General features: G+C 40.2%; 1 protein-coding gene across 18 annotated transcripts in view; it reads left to right on the top strand.

Annotated features, from left to right (window-relative positions):
• Positions 1–12,853, top strand: part of PCNT (pericentrin) — a 238,033-nt gene that overhangs the window by 137,462 nt on the left and 87,718 nt on the right. For all 18 annotated transcript variants that reach the window (XM_043505819.1, XM_043505821.1, XM_043505806.1 and 15 more), the window contains 2 exons: positions 9,433–9,603; positions 11,509–11,658. In XM_043505819.1, coding sequence (XP_043361754.1) covers positions 9,433–9,603; positions 11,509–11,658 — 321 coding nt within the window. The remainder of the gene's footprint in view (positions 1–9,432; positions 9,604–11,508; positions 11,659–12,853) is intronic.

The raw sequence follows: 12,853 nt of genomic DNA, 5'->3' as shown, positions 1-12,853 counted from the left end.
TTCCCTTTTTTAAAGATGGGCATTATATTTGCCTTTTTCCAATCCTCCAGTACCTTCCCTGATTGCCACAAGTTTTCAAAGGTAATGGCCAATGGCTCTGCAATTCCCACAGCACCCTCGGATGCATTAGATTTGGACCCATGGACTTCTGCATGTCCAGCTTTTCTAAATAGTCCTTAACCTGTTCTTTTCACCACTGAGGGCTGCTCACCTCCTTTCCATACTGTGTTGCCCAGGATTGCAGTCTGGGAGCTGCCCTTGTCTGTGAAGACCGAGGCAAAAAAAGGCATTGAGTACTTCAGCATTTTCCACATCATAAGTCACTAGGTTGCCTCCCCCATTCATTAAGGGTCTCGCACTTTCCCTGACCTTTTTTCTTGTTGCTAATGTACCTGTAGAAACCCTTCTTGTTACCCTTCACATCCCTTGCTAGCTGCAACTCCAGTTGCGTTTTGGCCTTCCTGATTATACCCCGCATGCTCAAGCAGTATTTTTATACTCCTCCCTAGTCATCTGTCCAAATTTCCACTTCTTGTAAGCTTCCTTTTTTTGTTTAAGCTCCCCGAAGATCTCTCTGTGAAGTCAACTGGTTGCCTGCCATATTTGCTATTCTTTCTGCACATCGGGATGGTTTGTTCTTGTGCCCTCAATAAGGCTTCTTTAAAATACAGCCAGCTTTCCTGGACCCCTTTCCCCCTCCTATTAGCCTCCCAGGGGATCCTGCCCATCAGTTCCCCAAGGGAGTCAAAATCTGTTTTACTGAAGTCCAGGGTCCATATTTTGCTAGTCTCCTTTCTTCCTTTTGTGAGGATCTTGAACTCAATATCTCATGGTCACTGCTGCCCAGGTTGCCACCCACTTCTGCTTCCCCTACCAATTCTTCCCTGTTCATGAGCAGCAGGTCAAGAGGAGAACGGCCCCTGGTTGGTTCCACCAGTAGTTGCACCAGGAAGTTGTCCCCAACATTCTCCAAAAACTTCCTTTATTGTCTGTGCACTGCTGTATTGCTCTCCCAACAGATGTCAGGGTGATTGAAGTCCCCATGAACCAGGGCCTGTGTTTTGAAACTTCAGTGAATTGTTCGAAGAAAACCTCGTCTACCTCATCCTCCTGGTCTGGTGGTCTATAGCACACGCCCACCATGCCATCACCCTTGTGGCTCTCGCTTCTAAACTTAACCCAAAGACTCTCAACAGGCTTTTCTCCAGTTTCATACATTTGTTGTATTCTAAATATCAAATGGGAAACCAAAGTTCCTGACATCAAAGTAGTTGAGAAGGCAAAAGGCCAAGTCTAATCACTGTTCTCAAACACAGACATGTCCATTGTCTTGATCTGAATTGGATGGACATGTTCCAAAGGATGGAGAACTTGCAGATGCTCCAAGACTACTGGGCTGACCGAAACTGAGGTTCAAGGACATTTGAAAGAGAGACTTGAGAACTTTCAATATTGACACTACAAACTGGGAAGATGCAGCTAGCAACAGGCTATGCTGGAAGGCTGCACTACATCAGAGAGTTAGAGGCTGAAGAAAGGTGATGGGGAGAGAGAGAAAAGTGAAGAGGAAACCTTAGCAGGCCTCAAGAGCTAGTAGTGCCCTGGCTTCATCTTCTGGCCCTGTGCTTTATGCCTGCATTATCTGTGGCAAGGAATGTCACTCAAGAATTAGACTTTGAAGCCACTTGTTAAGCTGCAGCATGACACACAGTAACTGAATTGCTTTGGCAAACGCATCGTCTTTCAAGATTGACGGTTGCCATTCCAAGAGAAGTGTTTACTAAGTTATGTCAAACCTCTAAGTTACCTCCCCTGTCTTCCTAGTTCAAGTGCCCCAACTGTTCCCTAGTTAATGCCAAAACCTCATCTTATCCCGGACAGCTTTCTGCAATGGAGTTAAATAAATAGTCAATGCAAGTGTGTGGCGACTTCAAAATAGAAAAATTGGGAGCAGCACAAAATAAATTGAATTTAATAGTCAGATAATTAACACAAGCAATACTACTTGATTTTGTTCATTAATTTAAATCAGTAAAAAAAATCCCTCTTTTCATTCACCTGAAGCTGCTGCAGACTTTCGGTCTGCTCCACTGGAGTGTTGCAGAAATCAGGTGGCCTTCCCGCAGAATTTGAATCCAGATTGCCAGAGAACAGTGAGGCCTTGGTGATGCCACTAAATGTCATTTGGGGCTACCTGTAACAAGTGTAATGAAAAGCTCTCAAATACTAGCTTTTCATTAAATGTTTCTTTTTGATCTGAAACATGAAGCGTCCTGCTGGTAGTCTGAATGACTTGGGTTGGAGTGACCAATTTATTGCAACATGCTTTAGAGTTTTAGGAGGTCCAAAATGTCCTTTAACTTAAGATTTTACTAGAGGGATTGATATCTATGCATCTGAAGTAATATTTAACTTCAGAAAATAACTTGCTAGTTGTAATAATTGCACGGACACATTGTCATAAAGCTGTTTCATCGGCTGAAACAGACTCCTAGATGTGCTGTCAAAATGATCGTATATCGTTTACTTTGTGCACAGAGAATATATTTCTTTCTCACTGGAGATTGCAGATCTATTTGTATGTTCTGTGTACACGCAGAATAGTGTGCATTGTAGAAATTGGAGAGCAGGCCTCATAAGTCGTGTGTATAGAAAGAATACATTTGAATTTGATAAGCATATCCCCTTTATTAAAAACATAGGATTATAACATTTGTAAAAACTATTCTTGTATACACATAGGTGTAGTTCTACTCTGAATAAATCTATTGTTTGGCCTTTAACTAGATCACCATGGCAATAATAGAATGTTATGAGAAATCTAATCTTAAATGTGGAATCGTGCTGATTAAAAGAAAAGGAGTACTTGTGGCACCTTAGACTAACAAATTTATTAGAGCATAAGCTTTCGTTAGCTACAGCTCACTTCATCGGATGCATCCGATGAAGTGAGCTGTAGCTCACGAAAGCTTATGCTCTAATAAATTTGTTAGTCTCTAAGGTGCCACAAGTACTCCTTTTCTTTTTGCGAATACAGACTAACACGGCTGCTACTCTGAAACCGTGCTGATTAAGACACTATAGTAACCTTATTATCCAATGAGTAGGAAGAACTTTTAAGTCATATAATTTATATTCCAAAGGAATCTGTTGCACATTATTGGTGGAGACTTTTTGCCAATGATCAAGATAAACTTCAAACTGATGCATATAATTTCTTTCTTTAGAGTTCTTACACATGGGCTAAAACAGGGGCATTCCTAGAACTAAAGTTGAATTGTTTTCTGTCCTTCTGTAGTATGTCATTAGGGAGATTGAGTAGTTTAGCATACCTGTGGCATGGACTTTGTGAAATGGCATGAAGATTTTTGGGTTTCACCAGATGAGAGAAATCCATTACCACACTAGGTGTCTGACTCAATCCCCTTTCATGCCCTAGTTACCAAGTAATACTTGTGTAGTTAATTAGGAAATCTTTTCTTGTATCATGCTCTCCCCTTTCCACCTCACCAGTTTTGTCATCTGTGGGCGACATCATCTTGATGTCTCATTTATCTTTGTCCTATAACTGCCTGCATTCTTTTTTGTTACTCCAACATGCATGGAATGCTCTTTCTGAGCTGGTCTGCATGCCAGAGGGAACTATTGGATGTTGAGAAGTTGAAAATTGGGACAGTTATTTATGCACCGCTTAAAGACTCAAGAATTTATCTTTAGATGCCTATTTTAGAAATCTTGGCTATACTATGAGCATATTATCATGTTATATAGTGTAAAATGTTGTTAAACAACTTTGTATGTCACATTTTGTCTGGACTTCCTCCTCCGTAGGATCTGAATAATTTTCTTCAGTTTCTTCTGGTTCTTGAAGCTTTTCAGAATGAGGAAAGAGAGCCTCATAATGTTATCTTTATTATTATAGTTTTTATCAAATTATATAAAGAAGTTAATGTCACTCCTTTGTTAGAACTATGTGTATCGAGGCACTGGTACAGTAGATCTGTAAGAGAGGGAATGGGATTGCTCAGCCGAAGACAGAGTGCCTCCATCTGAAGTCTCCTCTTCAGTTCCCCTTGTAACATACATTGAATACAAATGACAGGTTTCAGAGTAACAGCCGTGTTAGTCTGTATTCGCAAAAAGAAAAGGAGTACTTGTGGCACCTTAGAGACTAACAAATGTATTAGAGAATAAGCTTTCGTGAGCTACAGCTCACTTCATCGGATGCATTTGGTGGAAAAAACAGAGGGGAGACTGATAAACACACACAGAGAACATGAAACAATGGGTTTATCATACACACTGTAAGGAGAGTGATCACTTAAGATAAGCCATCACCAGCAGCAGGGGGGGAAAGGAGGAAAACCTTTCATGGTGACAAGCAAGGTAGGCTAATTCCAGCAGTTAACAAGAATACCTGAGGAACAGTGGGGGGTGGGGTGAGGGGGGAGAAATACCATGGGGAAATAGTTTTACTTTGTGTAATGACTCATCCATTCCCAGTCTCTATTCAAGTCTAAATTAATTGTATCCAGTTTGCAAATTAATTCCAATTCAGCAGTCTCTCATTGGAGTCTGTTTTTGAAGCTTTTTTGTTGAAGGATAGCCACTCTTAGGTCTGTAATCGAGTGACCAGAGAGATTGAAGTGTTTTCCAACTGGTTTTTGAATGTTATAATTCTTGACATCTGATTTGTGTCCATTCATTCTTTTACATAGAGACTGTCCAGTTTGGCCAATGTACATGGCAGAGGGGCATTGCTGGCACATGATGGCATATATCACATTGGTAGATGCGCAGGAGAACGAGCCTCTGATAGTGTGGCTGATGTGATTAGTCCCTATGATGGTGTCCCCTGAATAAATATGTGGACAGAGTTGGCAACTGGCTTTGTTGCAAGGATAGGTTCCTGGGTTAGTGGTTCTGTTGTGTGGTTGCTGGTGAGTATTTGCTTCAGGTTGGGGGGCTGTCTGTAAGCAAGGACTGGCCTGTCTCCCAAGATCCGAGAGAGTGATGGGTCGTCCTTCAGGATGGGTTGTAGATCCTTGATGATTCGTTGGAGAGGTTTTAGTTGGGGGCCGAAGGGGATGGCTAGTGGCGTTCTGTTGTTTTCTTTGTTGGGCCTGACCTGTAGTAGGTGACTTCTGGGTACTCTTCTGGCTCTGTCAATCTGTTTCTTCACTTCAGCAAGTGGGTATTGTAGTTGTAGGAATGCATGATAGAGATCTTGTAGGTGTTTGTCTCTGTCTGAGGGGTTGGAGCAAATGCGGTTATATCGTAGCGCTTGGCTGTAGACAATGGATCGTGTGGTATGATCTGGATGAAAGCTGGAGGCATGTAGGTAGGAATAGCGGTCAGTGGGTTTCCGATATAGGGTGGTGTTTATGTGACCATCACTTATTAGCACCGTAGTGTCCAGGAGGTGGATCTCTTGTGTGGACTGGTCCAGGCTGAGGTCGATGGTGGGATGGAAATTGTTGAAATCATGGTGGAATTCCTCAAGGGCTTCTTTTCCATGGGTCCAGATGATGAAGATGTCATCAATGTAGCGCAAGTAGAGTAGGGGCATTAGGGGACGAGAGCTGAGGAAGCGTTGTTCTAAGTCAGCCATAAAAATGTTGGCATACTGTGGGGCCATGCGGGTACCCATCGCAGTGCCGCTGATTTGAAGGTATACATTGTCCCCAAACGTGAAATAGTTATGGGTGAGGACAAAGTCACAAAGCTCAGCCACCAGGTTAGCCGTGACATTATCGGGGATACTGTTCCTGATGGCTTGTAGTCCATCTTTGTGGGGAATGTCGGTGTAGAGGGCTTCTGCATCCATAGTGGCTAGGATGGTGTTTTTAGGAAGATCACCAATGGACTGTAGTTTCCTCAGGAAGTCAGTGTTGTCTCGAAGATAGCTGGGAGTGCGGGTAACGTAGGGCCTGAGGAGGGAGTCTACATAGCCAGACAATCCTGCGTCAGGGTGCCAATGCCTGAGATGATGGGGCGTCCAGGATTTCCAGGTTTATGGATCTTGGGTAACAGATAGAATACCCCAGGTCGGGGTTCTAGGGGTGTGTCTGTGCGGATTTGTTCTTGTGCTTTTTCAGGGAGTTTCTTGAGCAAATGCTGTGGTTTCTTTTGGTAACTCTCAGTGGGATCAGAGGGTAATGGCTTGTAGAAAGTGGTGTTGGAGAGCTGCCTAGTAGCCTCTTGTTCATACTCCGACCTATTCATGATGACGACAGCACCTCCTTTGTCAGCCTTTTTGATTATGATGTCAGAGTTGTTTCTGAGGCTGTGGATGGCATTGTGTTCTGCATGGCTGAGGTTATGGGGAAAGCGATGCTGCTTTTCCACAATTTCAGCTCGTGCACGTCGGCGGAAGCAGTCTATGTAGAAATCCAGGCTGCTGTTTCGACCTTCAGGAGGAGTCCACCCAGAATCCTTCTTTTTGTAGTGTTGGTAGGAAGGTCTCTGTGGGTTAATATGTTGGTCAGAGGTGTGTTGGAAATATTCCTTGAGTCGGAGACGTCGAAAATAGGATTCTAGGTCACCACAGAACTGTGTCATGTTCGTGGCGGTGGAGGGGCAAAAGGAGAGGCCCCGAGATAGGACAGATTCTTCTGCTGGGCTAAGAGTATAGTTGGATAGATTAACAATATTGCTGGGTGGGTTACGGGAACCACTGTTGTGGCCCCTTGTGGCATGTAGTAGTTTAGATAGCTTAGTGTCCTTTTTCTTTTGTAGAGAAGCAAAGTGTGTGTTGTAAATGGCTTGTCTAGTTTTTGTAAAGTCCAGCCACGAGGAAGTTTGTGTGGAAGGTTGGTTCTTTGAGAGTATCCAGTTTTGGAGTCTGCTGAATTGGAATTAATTTGCAAACTGGATACAATTAATTTAGGCTTGAATAGAGACTGGGAATGGATGAGTCATTACACAAAGTAAAAATATTTCCCCATGGTATTTCTCTCCCACCCCACTGTTCCTCAGATGTTCTTGTTAACTGCTGGAAATAGCATACCTTGCTTGTCATCATGAAAGGTTTTCCTCCTTTTCCCCCCTGCTGCTGGTGATGGCTCATCTTAAGTGATCACTCTCCTTACAGTGTGTATGATAAACCCATTGTTTCATGTTCTCTGTGTGTGTATATCAATCTCCCTTTTGTTTTTTCCACCAAATGCATCCGATGAAGTGAGCTGTAGCTCACGATAGCTTATGCTCTAATAAATTTGTTAGTCTCTAAGGTGCCACAAGTACTCCTTTTCTTTTTGTGAATACAAATGGTATCTGATGGTAGTTCTGAAATCTGTACTCCCTAATGAAAATACCTTTGCCTGAGAAGAAGAATTGAGAGAGAACCAGATCAAGGCTAATAGGAAAACTCCAAGAAAAAGAAAAAGTCTACTGTAGCTTGTCAACCTGACTGATATAGCAAAAACAATCTAATACTTTGTTAAAAGGGGTTTGTTGTGTTGTCATTTCAGCTACTAACTTAAGATTTATTGACATTACAATTTATGTTGTTCTCCCATAGGTTCATTTAAACTTTCAAAGTCAGGTATACCTGGAAAAATAACCTCTGTTTCTTAAAGCACTTCACCTCTGAAAATAAATGCTACCCACAATAAATGGAGTAGTGGAGCACAGATGCAACTGTGGCTAGAAGAATAACTTCTTTTAGGGTAGTCAAAAATTGAGTTGTCTAGTACTGTAGAAGATATTGAAACATATTTAAATCAGCAGGTCCAGATAACTTATAAGAGTTTTAAATGAGCTGGCTGAGGAGCTCACTGTAATGTTGATTTTCAATCAGTTTTGGCGCATTGGCGAAGTTCCCTAAGACTGGAAGAAAGCAAACGTTGTACCAAATTTTAAAAAGGATAAATGGGTAATTATAGACCTGTTAACCTGACATCCATCCTGGGCAAGATAATGGATAAGGAACTCAATAACTAAATAAAGGCGGTTAATGTAATTAATGTAAATTAACATGGGTTTATGGGAAATAGATCAAAAAAATTTGATATTTTTTTATGAGATTACAAGTTTGGTAGATAAAGGTAATAGTGATGATGTTGTATACTTAGACTTCTATAAGAATTTGACCTGGTACCACACAACATTTTGGTGAAAAAACTAGAATGATATTAAAATTAACCTGCCACCCATTAAATGGATTAAAAACTGGCTAAATAGTAGATCTCAAAATGTAATTTTAAACGGGGAATCATCCTCAAGCGGGTGTATTTCTAGTGGGGTCTCACATGGATCAGTTCTTGGCCCTATTCTATTTAGTATTTTTATCAGTGACCTGTAATAAAGCATAAAATCATAATTGATAAAGTTTGCAAATGACACACACATTGAGGGAGTGATGAAGAGGACAGGTGACTGTTTCAGAGCCATCTGTATAGCTAGGTAAACTGGGTGGCAGCACACACTGTGTTTTAATACAACTAAATTTAAATATGTACATCTAGGAACAAAGAATGTAGGCCATACTTAGAATATTGGGGACTCTATCCTGGGAAGCAGTGACTGAAAAAGATTGGGGGATTGTGGTGGATAATCAACAAATGGTGAGCTCTTGGTATGACATTGTGACCAAAAGAGCTAATGCAATCTTGGGATCCATTAAGAGGGGAATCTTGAGTAGGAGCAGGGAGGTTATTTTACTTGAGTATTTAGCATTGTGGCACTGGTCGACTGCTGCTGGAATACTGTGCCCAGTTCTAGTGTCCACAGTTCAAGAAGGATGTTTACAAGTTGGAGAGTGTTTAGAGAAGAGGCACAAGAATGATTAAAAGTTGAGAAAAGATTATGATCGATTTAGAGTTCAATCTGTTCAACTCAACAAAGAAAAGATTAAGGAATGATGTAATTATCACCGATAAGTATCTACATGAGGAACAAATATTTAGTAATGGACTTTTCAATCTAGCAGAGAAAGGTCCATGATCCAGTGGCTGGAAACTAGACAAATTCAGAGTGGAAATAAGGTATAATTTTTTAATGGTAAGAATAATTAACAATTAGAATAGTTTACCCAAGGTCATGGTGGATTTTCTATTACTAACCATTTTTAAAAGAAGATTGGATATTTCTCTAAAAGAAATCCTAGGAATTAATTTGGAGAATTTCTAGGGCCTGTGTTATACAGGAAGTGAGACTAGATATGCGCAATGGTTGCTTCTGCCCTTGGAATCTATAAACCATTGAGGGCAAAATTTTCAAAACAGACTCAGGTTGGCTGTTGAATTTACTTAGTTACGTTTTTGGATGTATATCTAGACACCACTTTTAAATTTGTAATTTAAAGATCTGTTTGGCTATGTGCTTGTTCACTGTAGCGTTTTTAGAAGATAAAGTATTTTTGACAGGATTGTTCTCTCTAAATATGTATGTGTAATAATTGTTTTTAATACTAAAATCAATGTTTTGCAGGATAAAGAGGCATTGCAACAGCAGCAGTACAATAATTTGATCCAGATCTCTGCCCTGCAGTCTAAATTGGATGAAGCCAGGCACAGAGTACCTACTGAAGGCAGTTCTGATCATGGGCTAAAGGAACAGTTGCAGGCAGAGCGGGAGGCACTCCTAATGAAAGAGAGAGAGGTAAATCTGAAACTAACCTTTCAGTTGATATATCTAGAATCTGAGAATAAAAAAAACATATGTAAAATTATGTCTGAGAATTTAATCCATTAAAAATCAGTGAATTCATAATTCTTACATCAATTGTACCTCACTGGGCATAGCTCCATTTTTGTTCTTTTACTGTTTCTGTATGTTCCTGACCTTGATTATCATTAATGATCACTGGACCAAGAATTAGGCCTAACCTCAACAATCTAAATTATGCCTCCGTTTTGGCGATCACATTTTACTCTCTCCTTCCTTCTCCCAACTTTCGTTTGGCTGTATATTGCCTAATTTGGAAGGCAAGCACTTTTGGACAGGGATACTCAGACATTGAATCTCTATTCAGGTCTCTCCCTGCAGTTTCTCAGTTCCACAATTCATTGCAGAAAATGCCCAATACTATGCTTGGAAGCCAGAGTAGCATAACTCTGGTGATAAGTCTCTGAGCCTCTGTGTGCCTCAGTTCCCCATCTTTAAAAATGGGCTGATAATGTTTCCCTACCGCACAGAGGTGCTGAGGATAAATAAATTAAAAAATTGCAGAGTGCTTTGCAATCTGCTGAGGAAAAGCACTACATAAGAAACAGGCTTTATTAGTATATAAGCTATTCTTATCACAAAATGTATGCATTTTGCTTTACAGTACAAAAAAATTGCCTGTCCCATTTGCCAGACACCAGTTATAGCACTTTTAAAATAACCATCTTAAAAGGTTTCTAAGGTTTTTGGGTCTCTAACTTGAAAATGGCTCACTTCTTCAAATTTTTCATGTTTCAATATGCTTAAAATCCCATGCATAAGCTAATTTTTCACAAACAAACCTATTAGCATGTCATTCCTTCTTGGTATCATATCTAAAATGTTTTATCATGGCATTGTCTTTAAAATGCGTAACTACCAAAGCACTCTTTGTTGTTTAAATTCTTACGTGAGGATTTCAGTAGGAAAATTTCATATGTAAGCACACTTCATACAGGAAAACTTAGTCTATATGGACAGTTTTTGGAATGATAATACTTTGAAAATGAATAAGAGTTCTGCTTTATGTTATATGCTGAATGGCTCACTATCTCCAATTTCACAGTGCCACTCCTTCCCATAGACCAAACCAAGTCTTGGTTCGTGTTTACTCCATGCCCCCCAACAGGCCCAACTAGTGTGTTGCTTTTGACATCCTCATAGATTCCAAGACCAGAATGGATCATTGTCATCATCTAGTCTGACCTTCTGTATAACACAGGCCATAGAATGTCCCCAAAGTCATTCCTAGAACATACAGACATCTATAAAGACAGTTACAAAGTTTAGAAGCTCAACAGACACAGGTCATAGAGTGCTTCTGAGCTCAGTGTTGGTCCTTGCCAAGTTTGTAGGCTCTTGAATGATGGATAAGTATGTAGTAGAAGAATCCTCATTTTACAGATGGAAAGGTGAAGTCAAGGGTTAAGTGACTTACACACAATGACTGTGCTAGTGGCACCTTAGAGACTAACAAATTTATTAGAGCATAAGCTTTCGTGAGCTACAGCTCAAAGCTTATGCTCTAATAAATTTGTTAGTCTCTAAGGTGCCACAAGTACTCCTTTTCTTTTTGCGAATACGGACTAACAAGGCTGCTACTCTGAAAAATGACTGTGCTAGTTTTCAAACTGAGATTAGAATTTAGAAGTTTAATCCCAGTCTGGATGTTAGAACGCTGGATTCTTCCTCTCCCTTTTGTCCCTAATACTGTATTTACATGTGTTCTGTTTAGAGAATTTTGTAGCAATGGAATTGACTGTAGTTATTTATTCTCCATAAAGTAATGTGAAGAACCAATGTAATCAATTTTTGTTTAAATAAAGGCGACCATCAAAACGATGTTTTTCTGTGTTTTAGATCCTGAATTTGTTAGAGCAACTAGAACAGTTTAAAGAGAACTTAATCAATAAAAATGAGGAAATCTTGCGGCTGAACTTGCAGTTAGAGATGCAAAAAAACCTTACCCCTGGCATTGGCCAGCTTCAAATAGAGAATGCTCATCTGAAGGTATGTTGAACCATTTAACTTTACCTTAACTACAGTAAAACCTGCCTTATAGACCACCTGTCATGAGCAACTTCTTGGAAAGGCCACGGAACATCACCGCTCTCCGGTATACAAACCTTTGAAGAGAGACCACCTCTTACAAAAGACCACTTTTGCTAACTTCCATGAGTGGTCACTCTCAGCAGGTTTTGCTATAGTTCCTTAGAGAAGCTTGTCTTTGCAGGATTCAGTATTTTATAACCTTTTTTTGGTTTAATAATTTTAGTAACTTTTGTATCTACTTTGCCTCTAGTTTTAAAAGGAATCTACTGTTGTAGGCACTCGGGGGTATTCTCAAAGCTGGATGAAGGCATAAGCAATCTAGGACCGTGCATAGGACCCCTCAGCTCCTGGAGTCATGCAATTATATCTGAATCTCACTTTTTTTTAAAGCTAAGTTTCCAGTACTCATGGTTACAAAGAAAAGCTTGCAAATGTGACTTGAATGTAACCAATGTAATGATAAGAGTCAGATATTAAGTGATGGCTCTTCATATCAAGTAGGTTATGAAGTTAACCTACAGAAAATAATGCAGGTGCATGATGGATTTAATTTTAGAATGCCATTCACTGATATTAAAAGGCTGAGTGCTACAGTTAATGTAGGTGCATCTAGAAGGTATCTCAGTTCTGGCAATTGAGAGGCATTGGTTATTGCTGTATGGAAGTCAGACAAGGCCTAAATCATTTGATATAATGGAGCTTTTAGTTAAATTTGTGCTTTTTAAATAGGAATGCATACAGCCTTGGCTGACAGATCTGGGTCTTTTAACTCAAACAGTGGAGGCTCATCAGCCTCTGTCTGTGGCCCAGCCACCGCTACAAGGGTCTAGAGTAGGTACATTACACTGATGATTTATGCATCAATAACCACTTTGTGTCAGCAAGTGATAGATTTCAGTGTCTCCAGGTTTTCTTGGTTTGCATGATATAAGCTACAGTGTGTGGGAAATGGAGGGAACATGAAAATACTAGTATGTGGCACAGTACAATCCATACTATCTCCCAATATTCTGAAGAAATCCTAGTTTCATGGTTTCACAGGGTAAATCATTTATTATATAGCTTCATGGTAGCTTCAAGAAGCTGGCAAGGCAAGTCTTTCAGAAGCTGTTTGGTTTTTCTTCTTCAGTGGAGAAGCGTGGATTAACAGCTG

Source organism: Dermochelys coriacea, chromosome 11 (genome assembly GCF_009764565.3).
Source record: "Dermochelys coriacea isolate rDerCor1 chromosome 11, rDerCor1.pri.v4, whole genome shotgun sequence".
NCBI lineage: Eukaryota > Metazoa > Chordata > Testudines > Dermochelyidae > Dermochelys > Dermochelys coriacea.
This window is presented reverse-complemented; position numbering and strand designations above follow the sequence as displayed.